The 24,505-nt window shown below is 38.8% G+C and overlaps 1 protein-coding gene across 6 annotated transcripts in view; it reads right to left on the bottom strand.

Moving 5' to 3' along the window:
• LOC136876524 (transmembrane channel-like protein 5) overlaps positions 1–24,505 on the bottom strand; it is a 187,062-nt gene that overhangs the window by 121,396 nt on the left and 41,161 nt on the right. For all 6 annotated transcript variants that reach the window (XM_067150547.2, XM_067150542.2, XM_067150545.2 and 3 more), the window contains exon 4: positions 16,097–16,226. In XM_067150547.2, the coding sequence (XP_067006648.1) occupies positions 16,097–16,226 (130 nt within the window). The remainder of the gene's footprint in view (positions 1–16,096; positions 16,227–24,505) is intronic.

A 24,505-nucleotide genomic window follows, 5' to 3' on the forward strand; every position in this document is an offset into this window, starting at 1 on the left:
TTCTTCACTGATGCTCGTAGGACGACCTGTCCGATGAATGTCCACCACAGTTTGCCGACCATCGTTGAAGGCTTTTACCCAACATGCCACTGTTCTGTAAGGCAATGCAGATTCCCCGCAAGCTTCTTGAAGACCTTGATGACACTGTCGTGCTGTACGACATCTGGTACATTCAATCTTGATCCAACTCCATTGTTCCTGTTTGGAAAACACAGTGACAACGTTACGTTAGACCGCGAGCTCACAAGTGACTGTGTTTCTCTCACTTGTGCGCATGCAGGTGATGTGGGAAGGGCGAGTCCATTTGCTCTGATGTAAGGTAGGTATGTAATCAACGTGTGCTATCAGTGACAATATTAGATTCCATTGCATAGCGTCTCCACAGCAATGTTGCCACTATATAAGTTCCAACCCTCGTATTAAGACACATTTTATGTTCATTATAACATCTTATAATGGTTCATAACAGTAGATCGGAAAGTACTGGAATTAAATTATGCAGGATATATGTAAAACTTAGAATTTGCATTATTACAACTAATAATGTATAACAAATAAAGATTACATAAGTTTTTTTTTTTTGCTTAGGGGCTTTACATCGCACCGACACAGATAGGTCTTATGGCGACGATGGGATAGGAAAGGCCTAGGAGTTGGAAGGAAGCGGCCGTGGCCTTAATTAAGGTACAGCCCCAGCATTTGCCTGGTGTGAAAATGGGAAACCACAGAAAACCATCTTCAGGGCTGCCGATAGTGGGATTCGAACCTACTATCTCCCGGATGCAAGCTCACAGCCACGCGCCTCTACGCGCACGGCCAACTCGCCCGGTTACATAAGTATTAGAAAGGCAAGATTTTAATCATTGTTAAAAATAAAAGCTATTCCTTAGCCAGGCTCTTTGGTCAAGGGGTTCATCCTCTTAAGTACGCCTTTGGTTACTCTTTACATGAATAAGAATTGGCCAATATTTATTTATTTATTGGTGACAAAAGGTCCCATGAGCCTATGACTCATGATAAGGACAGTAGAGTACATACATTACAAATAGTCTAGTTTTATCAGAAAAGTGACAGGTACATTTTTGGATAACTAAGATATAGTTTTTTAACGTGTTAGCATCATAGTTTTTCAGAAGTTTATTCAGATATTGCGTGGCTATAAGATAATAAATATGGACAATATGTATTAATTAAAGTAAGTTATACAGAGGTTATCAATCAATCAATCAATCAATCAATCAATCAATCAATCAATCAATCAATCAATCAATCAATCAATCAATCAATCAATCAATCAATCTCTGCATTTAGGGCAGTCACCCAGCTGGCAGATTCCCTATCTGTTGTTTTCCTAGCCTATTCCTAAATGATTTCAAAGAAAAAGGAAATTTATTGAACGTCTCCCTTGGTAAGTTATTCCAATCCCTAACTCCCCTTTCTATAAATGAATATTTGCCGCAATTTGTCCTCTTCAATTCCAACTTTATCTTCATATTATGATCTTTCCTACTTTTATAAACGCCACTCAAACTTATTCGTCTACCAATGTCATTCCACGCCATCTCTCCGCTCACACCTTGGAACATACCACTCAATGCAGGTTATACATTTCATCTTCTTTGTCTGTATTGAAGAACTACTTATAGTTTGTTAATTACCACCAAAAAATTATAAGAATTTGTATCACATACCACTTAGTCGAGCAGCTCTTCTTCTTTCTCTCAGTTCCTCCCAACCCAAACTTTGCAACATTTTTGTAACGCTACTCTTTTGTCGGAAATCACCCAGAACAAATCGAGCTGCTTTTCTTTGGATTTTTTCCAGTTCTTGAATCAGGTAATCCTGGTGAGGGTCCCATACTCTGGAACCATACTCTAGTTGGGGTCTTACTAATGAGACTTATATGCCCTCTCCTTTACATCCTTACTACAACCCCTAAACACCCTCATAACCATGTGCAGAGACCTGTACCCTTTATTTACAATCCCATTTATGTGATTACCCCAATGAAGATCTTTCCTTATATTAACACCTAGATACTTACAATGATCCACAAAAGGAACTTTCACCCCATCAACGCAGTAATTAAAACTGAGAGGACTTTCCTATTTATGAAACTCACAACCTGACTTTTAACCCCGTTTATCAACATACCATTGCCTGCTGTCCATCTCACAACATTTTTGAGGTCACGTTGTAGTTGCTCACAATCTTGTAACTTATTTATTACTCTATAGAGAATAACATCATCCACAAAAAGCCTTACCTCCGATTCCACTCCTTTACTCATATCATTTATACATATAAGAAAACATAAAGGTCCGATAATACTGCCTCGAGGAATTCCCCTCTTAATTATTACAGGGTCAGATAAAGCTTCACCTACTCTAATTCTCCGATATCTATTTTCTAGAAATATAGCAACCCATTTAGTCACTCTTTTTTCTAGTCCAATTGCATTCATTTTTGCCAGTAGTCTCCCATGATCCACCCTATCAAATGCTTTAGACAGGTCAATCGCGATACAGTCCATTTGACCTCCAGAATCCAAGATATCTGCTATATCTTGCTGGAATCCTACAAGTTGAGCTTCAGTGGAATAACCTTTCCTAAAAGCGAACTGCCTTCTATCGAACCAGTTATTAATTTCACAAACATGTCTAATATAATCAGAAAGAATGCCTTCCCAAAGCTTACATGCAATACATGTCAAACTTACTAGCCTGTAATTTTCAGCTTTATGTCTATCACCCTTTCCTTTATACACAGGGCTTACTATAGCAACTCTCCATTCATCTGGTATAGCTCCTCTGACCAAACAATAATCAAATAAGTACTTCAGATATGGTACTATATCCCAACCCATTGTCTTTAGTATATCCCCAGAAATCTGATCAATTCCAGCCGCATTTCTAGTTTTCAACTTTTGTATCTTATTGTAAATATCATTGTTAACATATGTACATTTTAATACTTCTTTGGCCTTAGTCTCCTCCTCTATCTCAACATTATCCTTGTAACCAACAATCTTTACATACTGCTGACTGAATACTTCTGCCTTTTGAAGATCCTCGCATACACACTCCCCTTGTTCATTAATTATTCCTGGAATGTCCTTCTTGGAACCTGTTTCTGCCTTAAAATACCTATACATACCCTTCCATTTTTCACTAAAATTTGTATGACTGCCAATTATGCTTGCCATCATGTTATCCTTAGCTGCCTTCTTTGCTAGATTCAATTTTCTAGTAAGTTCCTTCAATTTCTCCTTACTTCCACAGCCATTTCTAACTCTATTTCTTTCCAGTCTGCATCTCCTTCTTAGTCTCTTTATTTCTCTATTATAATAAGGTGGGTCTTTACCATTACTTACCACCCTTAAAGGTACAAACCTGTTTTCACATTCCTCAACAATTTCTTTAAACCCATCCCAGAATCTGTTTACATTTTTATTTACCGTTTTCCACCGATCATAGTTACTTTTTAGAAACTGCCTCATGCCTGCTTTATCAACCATATGGTACTGCCTAATAGTCATACTTTTAAGACCTTCCTTTCTATCACATTTATTTTTAACTACAACAAAAACAGCTTCATGATCACTAGTACCATCTATTACTTCAGTTTCCCTATAGAGCTCATCTGGTTTTATCAGCACCACATCCAGGATATTTTTCCCTCTGGTTGGTTCCATCACTTTCTAAAATATCTGGACAGGAGTAATATTTCTTCAGTTTTTTCTTAAAACATTTAACCAATTTACAGTTCTTTATAACAAGAACTGTACGATTCTATGCCTTTCACTCCATACTTCACTGAATTGGAGTGCGAGGGATATATACTTAATGCTCCTCTAGTTTTATATCTATGAATTTCACTAAAATGGGAGAAGTTAACAGCAGAGTGGGTTAATTTCCTGCCTAGGTTATACATAAAGACTGGTGATGAAAATGCAATTTGCTTATGAAATGGCAGAATATTTGACTATGAAAAACTTCATGTGATGGTTTGAAGGAAGGGGAATTCATACATGATTTTAATGGTTCTTTTTGTAGGATTTCCAAATAATTAACATACAGTAGAAGTCTGTTATAGCGAGAATTCATAACAGCGAAAAATTTGCTTGTTATATCAGATTTTCGTAAAAGTCAGAAAAAACCCACACACATTACTGTACAATCAGTATGTAACTTGAATCTCTTTGTTCAAAATTTGTGTTTTCGCAGATTTCCATATACGGCTTACTTGTAAGTTATTTTTCTAATTCCGAGACAACGTGAACGCAGATGTTCAATTTCATTCTGATGAACTGGAGTAGTATCACTCCAGTGGATTCTGTGGCAAACGTTTCAGTTTTCTTATTCATACAGGGTCACCTAACCTAACTTAACCTCATACTCATCATCATCATCATCATCATCATTTCCCTTTATCCAGCTGTAGCCGGGTAGGGGCAAATATGGTTCCTCTCCACGTTCTTCGGTCTTTCCACCACTCCTCCTCCAACACTGTGTCCCAGTCCAGGTTTCTTTCTATAATGCTGCGCTGGATGGTATCCTTCCATCTCAATCGTGGTCGTCCACGGCCTCTCCTTCCTTGGATTTGCATTTCCATCACCTTTTTTGGCATTCTTTCGTCGCTCATTCGCTTTATGTGCCCAAACCATCTTAGTCGGCTCTTCTCTATTCTATCATTCATTTTTTCCACTTCAATTTCTTCCCGGATTTTCTCATTCCTTATTTAGTCTCTTCTACTCTTCTGTATCATACTCCTCAAGAACTTCATTTCGGCTGCCTGTATTCGACTCTCATCCTTCTTTGTCAATGTCCAAGTTTCTGCTCCGTAAGTTGTTATGGGTACGTAATACATCTTGTACATAGTGTCCTTTGCTTCCATTGGCACATCTTTGTCCAATAACATATTTCTTACACTATGATAGAAACAACTTCCAGCTTGAATCCTTTTACTAATCTCAGCATCCAGTCGAGCATTCTCCATTAATTCACTCCCCAGGTATTTAAACGTTTCCACTACTTCCAGGGGCTTGTCTGCAAGTCTAATCTGACCTTTCCCTTCTTTCTGCCTTCTAGTCATAACAAGAGTTTTACTCTTTTCTACACTTATTTTCAATCCACATTCTTCAATCTTCCCATTCACCACATTCAACTGTTCTTGAACCTTCCTGTCGTCTTCTCCCCAAATTACAATATCATCTGCAAATAACATCATGTTCATTTCTCTTCCTCCATATGCTGCTTTTGCTGTTCTCATGACGTCATCCATTACTATTGTAAACAGGATTGGTGATAGAACACTTCCCTGTCTCAGCCCACTAGTTATTTTGATCCAACTTGTCCTGCCAACTTGTGTTTGCACGCAACTACAACATTCCTTATACAATGCCATGATCATTTTTATTAATCCCTGTCCAATTCCTTTTTGCAGCAGACTGTCCCAAACTTTCGTCCTAGGGAGACTGTCATATGCCTTTTCAATATCAATGAATGTCATCACCATATCATTCCCGTACTCCCAATGCTTTTCCATTAGTTGTCTCATAATGAAAATGGGTTCTATTGTTGACCTTCCACTTCTGAAACCAAACTGATTTTCCTGTACCTGCTTCTCAACCCTCAACCTTATTCTACTTTCCAGTATCCTTTCCATTATCTTAGCAACATGGGATATTAGAGTAATTCCCCTGTAGTTCTTCAAAACTTTCTTATCACCTTTCTTGAAAATTGGGATGATTATTCCTTTTTGCCAATCCTCAGGGGCCTCCTTATTCTCCCAGACATTCCTGAGAACCCGATATGTCCACTGCAGGCCTACAGCTCCAGCTGCCTTTATCATCTCCACCGAAATTTCATCTATTCCAGCTGTTTTTCCATTCTTTACCTTTCTTACTGCCATTTCAATTTCATTCATTGTAATTTCTTTATCCATTCCTTCGTCAACTAATTGCCTTTCCTGGTCGTCCATTGAATGACTGTCATCCATTCTTATGTTCAGCAGCTTCTGAAAATACTCTCTCCATCTATTTCTTATTTCTTCTGGCTTTGTTAAAATTATGCCACCTTCATCCTTCACAAATCTGGTGTTTACTTGATCTCTCTTTTTGTTTCTTAAGATACCATACAGTAATTTTTTGCTGCCCTGTGTATCATCTCTCAATGTCTGTGTGAATAAGGCCCAGCTTTTCCTCTTTTCTTCCTCCACTACTTTCTTGGCCAAATTCTTTGCCTCCACATATTTTCTTCTACTTTCTTCAGTCTTAGATGTTTTCCATGCTTTCCATGCCATTTTCTTTTCCTTCACTTTAATCTTTACCCTATCATTCCACCAGTGTGTTTCTTTGTCTTTCACATTTCCTGATGTTCTACCACACACCTTTTCTGCACATCCAACCAGTGCTTCCTTAAATCTTTTCCATTCCTCTTCAACATTCCCCACCTCTGTCCTGGGTATCAAGGGTATTACTTCCCTTTGAAATTCTTCTTGTATGCTTTTCTCCTTCAACTTCCATACTTTAATTCTTTTCTCTCTTCTTAATTTTTCAATCTTTCCAACTTTCAATTTTCTTATCACAACTCTATGATCTCCACCAAAGGCTTCTTCAGGCATGGCTGTTACATCTAAAACGTTCTTCCGGTGTTCTTTCTCTATGATTATATAATCAATCATGGTCTTTGTTAGTCTGTCTCCCCAAACATACCTTGTAATCTTCTGACTGTTCTTCTTCCTAAACCAGGTGTTTCCAACAATCATTTGATTCCTCATGCAAAAATCCACCAACAACTCGCCTTCTGGATTTACATTTCCATATCCAAAGGACCCTACAACATCTTCCTTTCCTTGTCTTTCCATTCCAACTTGTGCATTTAGATCTCCTATCAATAGTACTTCCTTATCTTCTATCTGTCTCTCCACTTCCTCTAAGAAGTCCTCTAGATGTTCATCTATGCAACCAGTTTGTGGGGCATACAACTGAAATAGATCTTTCACGCCATTTTCAAACTGGAGTCTCATCATCATCCTATCGCTGACGTACTTTGTATATTCCAGATATTCTTGGATTTCTCTTCTAAGTATGATGGCCACTCCATTTTTTGCTTCAGGTCCTCAGCTGTAATACAGCCTGTATCTTTCTCTCAGAGGGATCTCCCCTGTACCCCTCTTTTTGGTCTCGCACAATCCTAGTATGGCTATATCTTTTTCTATCATGAAGTCAAGCAGTTCTTCTGTCTTTCCCGTCAGTGTCAGTACATTAACTGTTGCAATTTTGATGTAGTTTGGTGCTGGTTGCCCATTTTTCACAGTTCCCCCAGCACCTGAAGAGCTGCGCATCGCTTTTAGCAGGGGACACCCTAACCTTTTCCGAGGCACCATATCTGCTTTGTCCATATAGGCTATTGTTACGATGGGCTCGCCACACCCAAAGGCATTTTATACCTACTGCCAGGTTCAAAATTAGGCCGCCCCTAACATGGAGACAGACGCCTTTCGTAGCCGCTCCTCTGGAGTACAGACGCTACGGGTATGCCCCTTCCGCCATCTCCGCCGTACCAAAGTCCACCTTCTCCGCCGTAGATGCCGTTGAGGTCTTCACTCGTAACCCTGAGCTGGGACCCATACCAGATGTTACACACCGGGTCAGTGTGCTTCTTATAATATTCAAAAGGTTCCATATACATAAAATTTTGTTAAAAATCAATGACATTTTCCATGAATGCTTAGACCAAAAATAAAATTCCACAGCAAAATTTCAGGTATCACTGTACTGAGGCAAGATATCTTTTCTTGAGAAGTTATAGAATGAAAATAAAACATGTATAACATGAAAAGATATTAGAGATGATTTTTTGAAGTTACATAAAATATATTCCTGTTAGTTGATGAGGCTGGTCTGAAGTAGGCTATGTAATATCCAAGACATGTTTTCAAACTGAAATTATAATGCAAGTGAAAGATTTTGATTATGGATGTATTTAATAATTGTATTATAAGAAACAAACTCAAAGATTAATTGTTCAATTGATATGGGATTTGGTATACATACTATTCTCCAAACATTTAGTTAGTGGTAAAAATTCTGCTCGGAAATAAGGAAGTGTCAAAATTCAGTCCTTATGTCCCTTAATATTCTCAAATTTTAGTCGAATAATATCCTCCAACATCAGTAGAGTTGATTACCTTCAATATTTAGAAGCTTATCAATCTTAGGGCTTTATGGGATTGGTTAGTTCTGTGAAGTCTGTTGAAAAATGAAATGGCGTATGGCTTTTAGTGCCGGGAGTGTTTGAGGAAATGTTCAGCTCGCCAGGTGCAGGTCTTTTGATATGATGCACGGAGGCGACATGCGCGTCGTGATGAGGATGAAATGATGATGAAGACGATACACCCAGCCCTCGAGCCAGCGAAATTAACCAATGATGGTTAAAATTCCCAACCCTGCCGGGAATCGAATCCGGGACCCCTGTGACCAAAGGCCAGCATGCTAACCATTTAACCATGCAGCTGGACAGTGATACCTGTTGATAACACGCAATACACGGAAAATTTATCTCCCTGCTGTTATATTCCCATGTCCTAGCACAAGCGATTACCACTAGTTCAAAAATTACTCAAGTAACTGCACTTAAGCTTAATTAATTACCATAACCTGCAGAAAAAGGAAAAAGGAGCGAGAGCGCTCCAATTGACGTGAACGTACTTAAACAAAAAGCTCAAAAAATCGCACTTAAGCTGGGTTTGGTCGATTTCCATGCTTCTAATGGCTGGTTTGATCGTTTTAAAAAGCGGCACAATCTTTTGTTCCAAAACATGTACAGCGAGAGTGTGCAAGTTAACGACGATACAGTTGTGTACTGGAAAAAGAATACATTACCTCAACTTCTTGACGGATATGATGCTAAGGATATTTTTAACGCCGATGAAACGGGAGTGTTTTACAATTTGCTTCTGTCCACAGACAAATGCTGTTCACGGAGAAAAATGACACGGAGGCAAACAAAGTACAGAAAGACTGACAGCATTGTTATGTGTTAACAGCAACGGGAGTGAAAAATTACCCCCACTAATAATTGAAAAATTTAAGAATCCAAGATGCTTCAAGAACACCCATACACTCCCATGTAAATATGATTTTAACAAAAGTGCGTGGATGACATTGGAGATATTTCTTAAATTTTTATGAAGCTTGGATGCTAAGATGGGATCAGCAGCAAGGAAAACATATTTCAAGCACCAGTAGAGTAATGATAATACTCGGGAATAGCTTCTCCAAAATTTAAACAGACATGAGAAAATACAGTGAAACCTCGTAATGCGCGTTCCTCATTAAGATGGCTTCTCGCTTAGTATGTCAAATTTGAAGTCCCAATTCATGTTGTATTAAATCTATTTAAAAATACCTCATTTATCGCATCACAAAATTTCATTATTACCACTCAGTACGATCACATTTTTCCCAGCCCTGAAATTGTTCTTTGTCATCCCTTGTGAAAAGAATGCGATTTCTAACACAGATTAGAGCCCTCGCCACAGAAGGCAGGTCAGGGAAAGTTACGCAAAAATGGAAAATGGCCTTGAATTCCAGAACTTTAGAGAGTAAATTACAGCTTCGGGAAGCACGCCATTAGCCTCGGGGAAATTCAGTTTTGCTCTCCGATTTTCATTGATATTGCTGAATAGCCCAGTAAGCCTGTTTGTGCTTGTATTTCGCATTCCATTTAGAAATTAGAAATGTATTCTGTGTTGAATGATGCAGTGAAGGGGAGCAAATATTTGTTGCGTGATAGACTGCATAAGGATTAGGAACATAATCGTGTGAAGTTGACTATCGTGGTGCGTATTTGTCTTGTGGTAGCCCCGTTATACATACAGAGAAAGTCATGAAATCGTTTATTAATGAAGACAAATCCAGGAAGGGGACAGGTATCCGTATCTTTCATCGGTGGTACGTATGTCTGAACTCGCACCTTTCATTTTCAACTCCAGTCGATCAAAGTGTTGTCGCATTCAAGATGATGGCCAAAGTAACTTTTCTCACATATGGCCGAGTTTACCCTACAAATAATTCATGGTCGAAGAGTGTGATCTGCAATAATGCACTGATACTTTTATGAGGCCCCACTGCAAATGTTTTTATACTTGTTGTCAGGTATTTTACTCACTTTTTAATGCACTGGGTTTTTTTTTTTTCAACAAGCCCCAGTGTAAAAGGTTTTCATATTTGTTCTCTCATGTTTTTCATGCCTTTTAATACTCTCATCGCATCTTTAGACATGGCAGAGAGCCAGTGGGCCGATTGCAGAAATGATTACTAATTTTAGCGTTTAGACAACGTCTACCTAAACAACATCTAACTTGCGCATGGTCTTCCAATGCATAAATAATGTTCAGTCGGTGTTTAACTAGACATCGTTTAAAGTTTCAATATTGGTTCGAAAATGGAGATGAAGTATCTTACATGCAACTCTTTGCTTGTCGAAACCAATGAAATTCGTTGGTGCATGCGCAGAACGCTAGTCAGCTGTCGTCTTCCTACACATTACTCAAATATGGCTAAGCATGAGCATGACTTACCCACAGATAAGAATATCGCTTTCAGTGGAAATTATAATAATAATAATGCTATTTGCTTTACGTCCCGCTAACTACTTTTTTAGGTCTTCGGAGGCGCCGAGGTGCCGGAATTTAGTCCCGCAGGAGTTCTTTTACGTGCCAGTAAATCTACCGACACGAGGCTGTCGTATTTGAGCACCTTCAAATACCACCGGACTGAGCCAGGATCGAACCTGCCAAGTTGGGGTTAGAAGGCCAGCGCCTTAACCGTCTGAGCCACTCAGCCCGGCCCAATGGAAATTAAATCTCATAACATTATCAACACTAAAGTAACACGACACCATACGAGGGAGCGTAGCTTTGATTATAGTGTTCTTACGGTGAGTGTGCCCGACTCGTTGGCTAAATGGTCAGCATACTGGCCTTCGGTTCAGAGGGTCCCAGGTTCGATTCCCGGCCGGGTCGGGGATTTTAACCTTCATTGGTTAATTCCAATGGCCCGGGGTCTGGGTGTTTGCGCTGTCCCCAACATCGCTGCACCTCACACAGCACACATAACACTATCCTCCACCACAATAACAAGCAGTTACCTACACATGGCAGATACTGCCCACCCTCATCGGAGGGTCTGCCTTACAAGGGTTGCACTCGGCTAGAAATAGCCACACAAAATTATTATACGGCCAGCGTAATCTAAGTAGCTTCTGCGAAGGGAAGATAAAAGTACAGTACTGTGTAACCGAATGAGTTGTACGGGCCATATACATGTAGCTTGGATTCTGGAGATCTTAGGTTCAAAACGCATCATCGGTAGCTCTGAAAATTGTTTTCCATAGTTTCCCTATTTTTACACCAGGTTGTTGTTATGGCCACGGCTCTTCTTCCCCAGTCATTGCCTTTTCCTATCTCACAGTTGCTGAAAACTTATCTGAATTAGCATGACAATTATTTTTTAAAAAACACTGTTATGTGCGCTTACTTGGCAGTAAATATAAGTGAATCCTTCCTGGTTGATGTATGTGACAGCCCTCTGATGATCGAGACAAGTAATTCTGATATGTATGTAGTTGACGTTCCATGGAAATTATCCCATGAATAATAAAATAAATCGGTTTTCAACAATTGTAGTCAAGTTGACAGTTACCAGACTGTTTTTTATATATATTTATATTTATATATATTTTATATTTTTATATTTATATATGTTTTGCCCTCGAGAGGTAGCGCAGATGTTTTGAAGTGCTCTTTTCTGTATTGTACGTACATTAGTGTATTCTTTACAGCATGGCTTTACGTTCCCAGAAACAAATAAGTCTACAACAGTGTTATGTGGCTGAAGATGTTGATAATATACAAAACATGTACCACTTTTAACCATTAAAAATTGCCTTAAGCAATCATTGTATCGACTAGGTGGAAAATAAATAAGTACTTAATTGTGAATCTATACTCTCTATAGCGAAAAATCTCTCTACTTCGATCCTTTTTCCAGTTCCCTCCGACAAAAATCTCCTCTGTACTACGATGATTTAAGTACAAAAATTATTAGGACCATATGTAACTCTGTAATGAAGAACAAACTTTTCAACTGCGTAAGCAAAGGAAGCAAATGATTACTGTATTCTGCAAGGTAGCTGCTTATCTGAGGGTAGGTTTTTGTGCAACTCTAGGAATTCATCAGGTCTAGAATTCCAAGGTCTAGAAGGTATGCATACCTTTAGGATTTAAACAATAATACAGTAGCTGTGGAATAGCTGTTAGAAACCATGCACTCTCATTAGTGTACTGTACCGTACATTGTTTTGATACATTGTCGTACATTCCAGTGACTGTTGTCATTGCTGCAGTCATGTTTCGCCCTCGAGAGGTAGCGCAGATGTTTTGAAGTGCTCTTTTCTGTATTGTACGTACATTACTGTATTCTTTACAGCATGGCTTTACGTTCCCGGAAACAAATAAGTCTACAGCAGAAATTAACGATAATTAACTAAATAGATGGGGAAATGAAACAAACAGACGTAGCAAGAAAACACAGTCTTTCGCAATCGACAGTGGCTACATTTTGGAAGAAAAGAAGAGAGATCGAGGAACTGTTAAAATCAAATGCTGTAAATCCTGGAAGAAAGCACATAAAAACTGCGATGTACAGCGACGTTGATGCTGCAACGTTGAAGTGGTTCAATGAGAAAAGAGCCCTCAATATTCAATTAATGGGCCTCTACTTTGAGCCCAAGCTAGAAAGTTTGCTAATCTGCTGGGTGTAGACGACTTTAGAGCCAGCAATGGGTGGCTTATTAGGTTTAGAGATCGTCATGGTATAACTTTTAAATCAATTCTAGGAGAAGAGAAGTCTTCTGCGACAGGTGACGCTGATCATTGGCGAAGTAATTCAATGAAATACACACCAAAAGATACCTATAACGCTGATGAGACTGGGATTTTTAATCAACTTCTCGCTGAGAAAACCTTGTCTTGAAAGGAGAGAAATGCAGTGGAGGCAAAAAATCTAAGCAACATTTAACTGCTCTCCTGTGTGTGAATCAGACAGGAATGCACAAGCTCTGGCCATTCGTAACAGGAAGAAGTCTTTAGCCTAGATGCTTCAAAAATGTTAAAAGTTTGCCAGGTAAGTCATTTTAAAATCACTGTCAAATTTTCTGATTACTTTTTTTAATGTGTACTGTACAATGTGCCTCAACACGAGTTTTCTCATTTCAAAGTTTAGTTGACTACAACGCAAACAAGAGGGTACGGATGACTGCTACTATGTTCTCAGAGTGGCTTCTGAAACTGGATACTGAAATGAAGAAGAAGAAAACGAACATTGCACTCATCGTGGATAATTGTGCAGCTCACATCCAACTACCGGTCCTGCAACATGTGGAGGTCTTCTACTTCCAGGCAAATTGTACCTCAATCCTGCAACCTTTATATATGGGAATCACAAAGCGTCTTAAAGGGTACTAGAGAACCAACTTGCTCGAGAGGATTATCACAAACTTAAAAAGGAATCTGTCAAATGCGCAACAGGTTAATATAAAACAAGCATGTGACATGATAGCTGCAAGCTGGCAACGAGTGAAACCGTACCAAGAGGAATTGTTGGAGAAAGGCAGGATTTTCACTGAAGAAGAGGTTGACTGCGACGATTTTGAGAATGACACGAGTGTGAAAGTACTGGCTAACAGCTTGGTGAGAATGTTCCAGCAGCGGAAGAATACCTTGCTCACTCCTCTTTTCCAACTCTGTCTGTATTAAAGGTGATATGCAACTTGTCTTCTTTTATGAATAAACAAACAGTTCAATTTAAAAAGTTCAGTTCAAAAACATTTCCCTCTGTACGCATTCAAAGCACGAACCGTACACGCCTTGCATAAATTCATGCTCTCCACGATAGCTAATAACGGGCTTTCCCGGTACAATACATAGCTGAGTTGACTCTTTATTACTTGGTTCTGTAGGGCAACAATGTTAGCCGCTGTGATCTCATGGGCTGTTTTATGAAAGATTAAGTATTTTGCTTCAGTCACATTTATGATTTTTTTTTTTTTTTTTTGTTGTTAAGATAAAGCCCAGTCCAACGACCTGTTCAAGTCACAATTTATATTTCCCACAATTTGTGTTTCGCTTAATCCTTTATATGTTATTAAGATATTAGCAAATAATTTATATTATCCCTTTAGTGTTAAAGATTGTATCTCATTAATGTAAATAAAAAAATAGAATAGGACCTAGTACCAACCCCTGCAGTACTCCTGTTTTAGTTTGTTGCTTAGAACTTTTAGTATCCTTAATCACCACATATTATGTTTGGTTTGATAAATAATTTTGGAACCATTTGTGTGCTAAACCCCTAATTCCTGCTATTTTTAACTTGCTCAGAAGCATTTTGTCATCAACCAGATCAAATGCTTTTTAAGATCTATGAGTATGGTCCATAGTGTGGTTTACTGTAGTCACATCCTAGTTCATGAACCATGGGCAACGGCTGAGTGGCCTAGTAAGTGGTCCTGAGAGTTGGAATACCAGTTGCTATGGAATGGGAGTGGGCATCTCGGACATATTCTGAGTCATGGCCCTCCTTGTGCTCAGGCGGCTGGGACGAGCTTGCCGGTTTGAGTGCAGCTCACTCTGACAGTTGCACTCAAACCGGCAAGCTCGTTTCACATTGCGCAAGGTTCATTTTGGTTCCTATTGAATAGGGATTGCTCCTTTGCATTGCATCACAGCAAGATTTAATTCACCTCAAGATATACCCTACAACTCTAATAATACTCAACCTTCGCTGTGGACTTTTTGAACAACAATTCCCTCTGCGCTAATGTTGATCCACACCTTCTAGAACCTAGCAGAAACTGGACTTTGTTTATAATCTGACTTAACCAATTTTAAATGTGCAACTTCGTCAACCAGAGCTGTTTTATTCTGTTTCGAGATAATAGTTGACTACTAATGTAATTTTAAAGATATCATTGTCACTGTTTATATAATTTTGCCACATTCAACTGTTCATATATTACCATTTTTTGTATATCATCTCAGGTCATTTCATCTTTCGTCTCACCGATTCACTGTTTTAGAAATATAGTTACATTTGTCTTGGCTAGGCTGATGATGGTCCTTATAGGACTGAAACTAGTACCTTATGTTATTGTAAACATTGCATGATTGATATGTATTGAGAAGATTTAGCATTTACTTTACGTGTAATCTTAACTCAATACGGAACCAACTATGAAGTTTATAACCTTAAATAAAAGGTATAGAACTAAATGAGGCCACAGCACTAGTTGCAAATAGAGGATTGTGCGACGTTCAGTAAATTCACAGAGGCTTGCAGACTGAATGCTGAAAGGCATAACAGTCTTCAATTATAATATATGTATGTATGTATGTATGTATGTATGTATGTATGTATGTATGTATGTATCTGTAGCCCTGCTGCTAATTTATTTTCATCTAAGGTCTTTTGAACATCTATCACTGTATCAGTAATATGCCATTATCAGTTCCTCTATTTGGGAGAAACCCATACTGATGATATCATCTGATGGCCAAGCAGGCATCAATTTTTGGTAATGAGAACAAAGTATCTCATAGTGCATTGGCACTGCCGGTGGCTACAATCAGCCTACGCAGTGGCCTCTACAGTATGCACTACTAGCCATGCGTCTTGGTAGGTGTGCTAGGTACCAACTGATGAACCCAGCCTAGCACACGGGGGCGAAACACTGGCAACCAGGAATGAGTTAGCTGGAAAATTTATAATGTCCAAGAATGGACCATTTATATTGGTATCCCATACTAATTATCAGAAAAGTAATTAGTTTTACATAGAAAATTAACCAATCTTTATTTAAACTGTATCTCATATGAAATGGAATCTTTGTTATTACAGTAGTCTAATTTGATATCTGATAATATCCAATATTGCTTTTGTCTCACTTTTGAAATATAACCACTGAATTTTTGTCATTTGTACAAGTAGTAAACCTTGCCATTGAGGAAATTATTGAAAACCATAACTCACAGTCGGAGTTGCTCTGATATGGGATTGTCCTCCATCAAGGTTTCGTCCTGCTCTATGTCATTGACAATCTTGGCAATATGCTGCTCCACAAACAGCTCACTTGACAAGGAACTGTCCAACAGAGCAGCCCCTGAAGAAAAGATAAAGGAAGCATTAGTACACTGTAGTACTTAGAATATCATATAAATTGGAGACCTTTGTTGTCTTCAAAGATCAGAAATCTCCCATAATGATGAAAATAATAATTCCAAACCAATAATAAATGTGTACCAAAATTATGTGTACCAGTAATATCAAGTCTCCTAAAATGAGTGAACATCAGAAAATTTTACCTCTGGAGAAATGTTACAGTATAATAATCTCTGCTCATACAAAAAAAATCAAGAATTAACACACATCGAGAAACAGATATCATATTTCAAAAGGAATATTAGCATGTTATGTGTTATTTCATACATTTTTATTATTATTATTAATAATAATAATAACAACAATAATGATAATAATTCAGACAGCCACCAAGGAAACGTAATCACAGATGGTGGAACACAACCTGTGGTGAAGCTATCAATGACAGGATCAAAGCATGGAATCAATGGAATGGACACCGAACAGTCGACAGATGGGAGAATTTCCTGAAGACACAAAAACTGACCTCAAAAATGATCCGCTGCAATAAATGTACATACAAGAAAAACAGACTCGCAGAGATAGAACAGGATTTCTAGAAAAACAACACTCGGAATACCTACAAGACATTCCGTGAGGACTTATCAGGGTACAAACCACCAACATTAAGTTTTAGTCGACCGAACGGATTACTAGAGATAAAAGAGTAGAGTATTGCAAGCTACTGGCTGACTTTTTCCAAAATCTACTGAACTGTGATCCACCAATTGAAAGACTACAGTTTGAAAAACCTTCACCAAACCCAGACTCACAGCCCCCAACAACTCAAGAAATAAAAGAGATACGGTAATCCAATCCTAAGAAATAAAAGAGATAATCCAATCCCTCAAAAATAATAACGATGGCATAACTGCAGAGATGTTGAAAATAGGAGGAGATGACCTCATCCGAAGAATTCATACACTCTTAACAGAAATATGGGAGAACATGATGATTCCGAAGGGCTGGAAGAATGCCATTATCCATCTGTTATATAAGAAAGGCAATCAAGTAGACCCCAACAACTACAGTGGCATATCCCTTTTACCGGTTATATACAAGGTTCTATCTAAAGTGCTATTAAACAGAGTTGAACAACAAACAGATCATTTGATTGGTGAATGCCAAGCAGGCTTCAGAAAAGGTAGATCATTTTCTGAACAAATATGGAGTCTAAAGACAAAATTAAGAACAAATCTACATTTGTCACGTTTGTGGACTTTAAGAACGCATATGACTATCGACAGACAAACTGTTGTGGACACCCTAAGAGAGCTCAGTGTGGACAAGAAGACCACAGAATTAATCTGCCAGACTCTCACAGACACAACATCAAGTGAAGTTTCTAGGTGAACTATCAGAGCCTTTTGAAGTGCATGCAGGAGTTTGACAAAGAGATGGTCTCTCCCCGATCCTTTTTAACTTAGTCTTAGACAAAGTCATCAGGGAATGGGGAAAAGAAATCATAGGTATAAACACTGGTACTCGGGGACAAAGAATTAACGTGAAGAACCTAGGTTTTGCTGATGATCTAGCTACCTTTACCAAGACTAGTAAAGAAACCAGGTATGCCATAAAGAAGTTACATGAGATACCATCAAAGACAAGCCTCCAAATATTGTATGAGAAGACTCATATCATGGCTAATGAACACCAGAATATCCAAAGATCCCCACTACAGACAAATTATGGAATAATCACACAGGTCCCTTCCTTCAAATATCCAGGAGAAATCATTGTACCATCTGGATTGGACAGGAAAGATAATTTAGGAAGCGCCACCAAACTCCTGAAATCATACCGAATAACACAGAATCACTACAATAAAAGAGTGATGTCACAAATGCAAAACTTCAGCATTACAAGACTGTTGTTCTTCTGGAAGCTCTGTATGCCTCAGAAACCACACCTCTAGGAGGCCAGTCTAAGACTGATGAAATTGAAAAAACAAGAACGAAAAAATTCTTAGGAAACTACAGTAGAGTCTCGCTCATCCGACCTTCGCTTATCCGACATTCCGTGTTATCCGACACTGTTAGACTTAATTTCAACTTTTGGTGGAGACTAAATTCAGACACACCCGCTGTGGAGGGTGCGACCAGGGGACAAGCACTGGCCTGAACGCCGGCGGTAGGACTGGGTTTTTCTCAAGGACAGGTGCAGTGAGTCTTCAGTCAGTGTAGTGTTGGTTGGGTGCGGATGTTATAGTGTTCATATCCTCTGTGAGTATGGCGAGTAAACGGAAGAAAGTGACTGTTTCTATGGAACACAAATTGAGTGCATTAAAGAGACTGGACAAAGGGGAAACTCTGCAAAATGTGGCTTCAGATTATGGTATTGGACGTGTTACAGTAGGAGACTGGAAAAAACAGAGGGAAGAAGTTGAAAAGTTGTGCTCTACAAGAGCAGAGAAATACAATGAAAAATGTCATTACGAAAAAGTAAGTGAAGCACTATTTCTTTGGTATCTCAACACCGGGAAAAGGGCCTGCCAATATCTGGCACCATTCCTGCCAGCGCTGGGTGGCGTGATCGGTGGCAAAAACGGTACGGTATTAGGTAGCTTAATATCTGTGGACAAAAGTTTCTTTTCGTAAGACATCTGGAATGTTTTCGTTTAGTACTGCATGTACTGTACAATTGAATTGGTAATTTAATAAATAGAGCACCGTAAAACACCTTCCTGTTTGTTTCAGTTCATTTTCAAAGTTATTCTGTATTATCCGACATTTTTGGTGATCCGACGTACTCCAGGTCCCGTTTACGTCGGATAATCGAGACTCTACTGTATATGGCTTTATTCGTGTAAATGGTATATGGATCAAAAGAAAAATTTTAGATTTGTACAAAGCAATCGACAAGTTCACCGATACCAATTTTACTCATGCGGGTTAATATTTCAGTTTCCCTATGAGAATTCAACATCTATATCAAATTCACCGATACCGTACGCAGGAGACGATTGAAACTCTATGGCGACATCTGTAGAATGGGTGACACTGGATACACAAAAAAACTGCTTGGTATAATTAATTCAAAGAAGGTTAAAATCAGCTGGTTAGAGGAAATAAAGCAGTACTTAAAAGAAATTAACATCACAGAAGATACCATCAGGGATCGCAAGGCTTTTGGATCTCTGGTTGCAAAGCATACATTCACGGAAAAGGCTAAAAGAACCACAGGGAAACAGTGGATGAAAGAACGCAAGAAACAGCATAGCGAGTTCATGAAGAGATTTTGGGAGGAGGAGAAGAAGAAAAGAAAACCATCATCAAGCTAACAAGTTCCAACGTGCTCTGTAAATCGGCATACAGAAGAAATAATAATAATAATAATAATAATAATAATAATAATAATAATAATAATAATAATAATAACGAAATATGAAAAGTCACTTATTGAGAAGATTGACCAGGACTTTAAGAGAAATGAAACCAGAGAGTACTATAGAACATTCAAAAGACAACTTACAATCAATCAATCAATCAATCAATCAATCAATCAATCAATCAATCAATACTGATCTGCATTTAGGGCAGTCGCCCAGGTGGCAGATTCCCTATCTGTTGCTTTCCTAGCCTTTTCCGAAATTATTTCAAAGAAATTGGAAATTTATTGAACATCTCCCTTGGTAAGTTATTCCAATCCCTAACTCCCCTTCCTATAAATGAATATTTGCCCCAGTTTGTCCTCTTGAATTCCAACTTTATCTTCATATCGTGATCTTTCCTACTTTTATAAACGCCATTCAAACCTCTTCGTCTACTAATGTCATTCCACGCCATCTCTCCGCTGACAGCTCGGAACATACCACTTAGTCGAGCAGCTCTTCTTCTTTCTCTCAATTCTTCCCAACCCAAACATTGCAACATTTTTGTAACGCTACTCTTTTGTCGGAAATCGCCCAGAACAAATCGAGCTGCTTTTCTTTGGATTTTTTCCAGTTCTTGAATCAGGTAATCCTGGTGAGGGTCCCATACACTGGAACCATACTCTAGTTGGGGTCTTACCAGAGACTTATATGCACTCTCCTTTACATATTTACTACAACCCCTAAACACCCTCATAACCATGTGTAGAGATCGGTACCCTTTATTTACAATCCCATTTATGTGATTACCCCAGTGAAGATCTTTCCTTATATTAACACCTAGATACTTACAATGATCCCCAAAAGGAACTTTCACCCCATCAACGCAGTAATTAAAACTGAGAGGACTTTTTCTATTTGTGAAACTCACAACCTGACTTTTAGCCCCGTTTATCAACATACCATTGCCTGCTGTCCATCTCACAACATTTTCGAGGTCACGTTGCAGTTGCTCACAATCTTGTAACTTATTTATCACTCTATAGAGAATAACATCATCCGCAAAAAGCCTTACCTCCGATTCCACTCCTTTACTCATATCATTTATATATATAAGAAAACATAAAGGTCCGATAACACTGCCCTGAGGAACTCCCCTCTCAACTATTACAGGGTCAGACAAAGCTTCACCTACTCTAACTCTCTGAGATCTATTTTCTAGAAATATAGCAACCCATTCAGTCACTCTTTTGTCTAGTCCAATTGCATTCATTTTTGCCAGTAGTCTCCCATGATCCACCCTATCAAATGCTTTAGACATGTGAATCGCGATACAGTCCATTTGACCTCCAGAATCCAAGATATCTGCTATATCTTGCTGGAATCCTACAAGTTGAGCTTCAGTGGAATAACATTTCCTAAAACCGAATTGCCTTCTATCGAACCAGTTATTAATTTCACAAACATGTCTAATATAATCAGAAAGAATGCCTTCCCAAAGCTTACATACAATGCATGTCAAACTTACTGGCCTGTAATTTTCACCTTTATGTCTATCACCCTTTCCTTTATACACAGGGGCTACTATAGCAACTCTCCATTCATCTGGTATAGCTCCTTCGACCAAACAATAATCAAATAAGTACTTCAGATATGGTACTACATTCCAACCCATTGTCTTTAGTATATCCCCAGAAATCTGATCAATTCCAGCCGCTTTTCTAGTTTTCAACTTTTGTATCTTATTGTAAATGTCATTGTTATCATATGTAAATTTTATTACTTCTTTGGCCTTAGTCTCTTCCTCTATCTCGACATTATCCTTGTAACCAACAATCTTTACATACTGCTGACTGAATACTTCTGCCTTTTGAAGATCCTCACATACACACTCCCCTTGTTCATTAATTATTCCTGGAATGTCCTTCTTGGAACCTGTTTCTGCCTTAAAATACCTATACATACCCTTCCATTTTTCACTAAAATTTGTATGACTGCCAATTATGCTTGCCATCATGTTATCCTTAGCTGCCTTCTTTGCTAGATTCAATTTTCTAGTAAGTTCCTTCAATTTCTCCTTACTTCCACAGCCATTTCTAACTCTATTTCTTTCCAGTCTGCACCTCCTTCTTAGTCTCTTTATTTCTCTATTATAATAAGGTGGGTCTTTACCATTCCTTACCACCCTTAAAGGTACAAACCTGTTTTCGCATTCCTCAACAATTTCTTTAAACCCATCCCAGAGTCTGTTTACATTTTTATTTACCGTTTTCCACCGATCATAGTTACTTTTTAGAAACTGCCTCATACCTGCTTTATCAGCCATATGGTACTGCCTAACAGTCCTACTTTTAAGACCTTCCTTTCTATCGCATTTATTTTTAACTACCACAAAAACAGCTTCATGGTCACTAATACCATCTATTACTTCAGTTTCCCTATAGAGCTCATCTGGTTTTATCAGCACCACATCCAGGATATTTTTCCCTCTGGTTGGTTCCATCACTTTCTGAATCAGCTGTCCTTCCCATATTAACTTATTTGCCATTTGTTGGTCATGCTTCCTGTCGTTCGCATTTCCTTCCCAATTTACATCTGGCAAATTCAGATCTCCCGCTACAATCACATTTCTTTCCATGTCGTTTCCCACATAGCTGACTATCCTATCAAATAATTCCGAATCCGTATCAGTGCTACCCTTTCCCGATCTGTACACTCCAAATATATCAAGTTGCCTATTATCTTTAGAAATGAGCCTTACACCTAGAATTTCATGAGTCTCATCTTTAACTTTTTCGTAGCTTACAAATTCTTCTTTCACCAGAATGAAAACTCCCCCTCCCACCTTTCCTATCCTATCTCTACGATACACACTCCAGTGCCGTGAGAAAATTTCTGCATCCATTATATCATTTCTCAGCCATGATTCAACTCCTATTACAATATCTGGTAAATATATATCTATTAAATTACTTAATTCTATTCCTTTCTTTACAATACTTCTACAGTTCAGCACTAACAATTTTATGTCATCCCTACTTGATTTCCAGTTCCCTGTTCCCTTATCACCGCTCCCTAGGCCATCCCGTTTCCCTGAATGTACCTCCCTATTACCCTTCCAAACAAATTTCCTAACTTATACGTACCACTGCGGTTTAAATGAAGGCCATCCGAGCGCAGATCCCTATCTCCTACCCACCCATTAGGATCTAGGATCAGGCTATAAACCTCCATCACTATACTTTCAGTGAAAGGATGGTACGTTGGCGACCTTACACAAAGAAAACTGTACCATCTTCACCTACTACTTTAAGAACTTACTAAATTGTGATCAACCTAAAAATTCCTGCTACTGGTAACGTACAAAATTCTCCCACTTGCTATCCTGGGGCGTTTAGAAGCCTCAGTTGAGCATCAAATATGTGAATACCAAGGGAGCTTCAGGAAGGGTCATTCAACTGCGTCACCAGGCATTGTAATGTCAGGTCCAAACAGTACGTGTCAGTCTTTGTGGACTTTAAGAAGGCCTACAATTCTATAGACCCCGGGGTTCTGCTGAAAGTCCTCAACAAATTCAGGAGTGGCATTAATTAGACACACCCTGACTGACACAAAATCCAAAGTAAAGTTCCTAGGATGCCTATCAGATTCCTTCGAGGTCAAAACAGGAGTCAGACAAGGTGATGGGCTCTCTCTGATGCTTTTCAACTGTGTGCTCGAAAAGGTCATTAGGACCTGGCAAACAAAATTATCAGAAGCTGATTATAGTCATCTATAATAATAATTTCGTGTGGCTATTTCTAGCCGAGTGCAGCCCTTGTAAGGCAGACCCTCCGATGAGGGTGGGCGGCATCTGCCATATGTAGGTAACTGCGTGTTATTGTGGTGGAGGATAGTGTTATGTGTGGTGTGTGAGTTGCAGGGATGTTGGGGACAGCACAAACACCCAGCCCCCAGGCCATTGGAATTAACCAATGAAGGTTAAAATCCCCGACCCGGCCGGGAATCGAACCCGGGACCCTCTGAACTGAAGGCCAGTACGCTGACCATTCAGCCAACGAGTCGGACTATAGTCATCTGAGAATGAGGACAAAACCTAAGTGGATCATGATCAAGCGTTTGCTGATGACATCGCACTCCTGTCAAACGATGTAGAAACTACTAGGATGCAAATCGACCTTCTGAAAGAAATTACTGAACAAACTGGCTTTCCGATATCTTTTGAAAAAACTGAAGTAATGACTAACATCAAAGATGCCCCAGCAAAACTCCAGACAAAATATTGGCAGATCAACCGAGTAGAAAAATTTAAGTATCCGGATGAGATCATAATGATAAATGGACTAGACAAAGAAGCACTTATGAAAAGAGTACACAAACTTAAAATAGCCTATAAAACATTGCACTCAATCTATAACAAAAAATGCCTGTTCCAAAATACTAAACTACATCATTATGAAACTGTTCTGAAGGCAGTAGTTATGTATGCGTCCCCAAAACCCTATCCCTAAATGCTAATAAGGACTCCTCGAAGAACTGGAGAAAGAAGAGCACAAAATCATCAGAAGTATCATAGAATCCAATTAAAATAATGGAACCCAAAAGTACAACAAAGAAGTGTACAGTAAAATAGAGAAAATTACAGAAGCAATCCATAAGAGACTGGCACGATATTACGGTCATCTCAAGCGAATGAATGGAAACAGGATGACAGAAGAGATCTTTCACTTTTTTGACTCCAAACCCAAAACCACAATCCCCTGGTCTATGAACATCAAGGAAGATCTCCAAATGCTGCACATAAAACCTGAAGATGCCTTCAATAGAGATCTCTTCCTCAAAAAGATACTGACGAATGGGATAAACCAAGACAAGCAACTGAAAAGAAAGCAAGGTACCACCTGGACGGAGGAACGCAAGCTGGCCCACTC

This window comes from Anabrus simplex, chromosome 6 (genome assembly GCF_040414725.1).
Source record: "Anabrus simplex isolate iqAnaSimp1 chromosome 6, ASM4041472v1, whole genome shotgun sequence".
Taxonomy (NCBI): domain Eukaryota; kingdom Metazoa; phylum Arthropoda; class Insecta; order Orthoptera; family Tettigoniidae; genus Anabrus; species Anabrus simplex.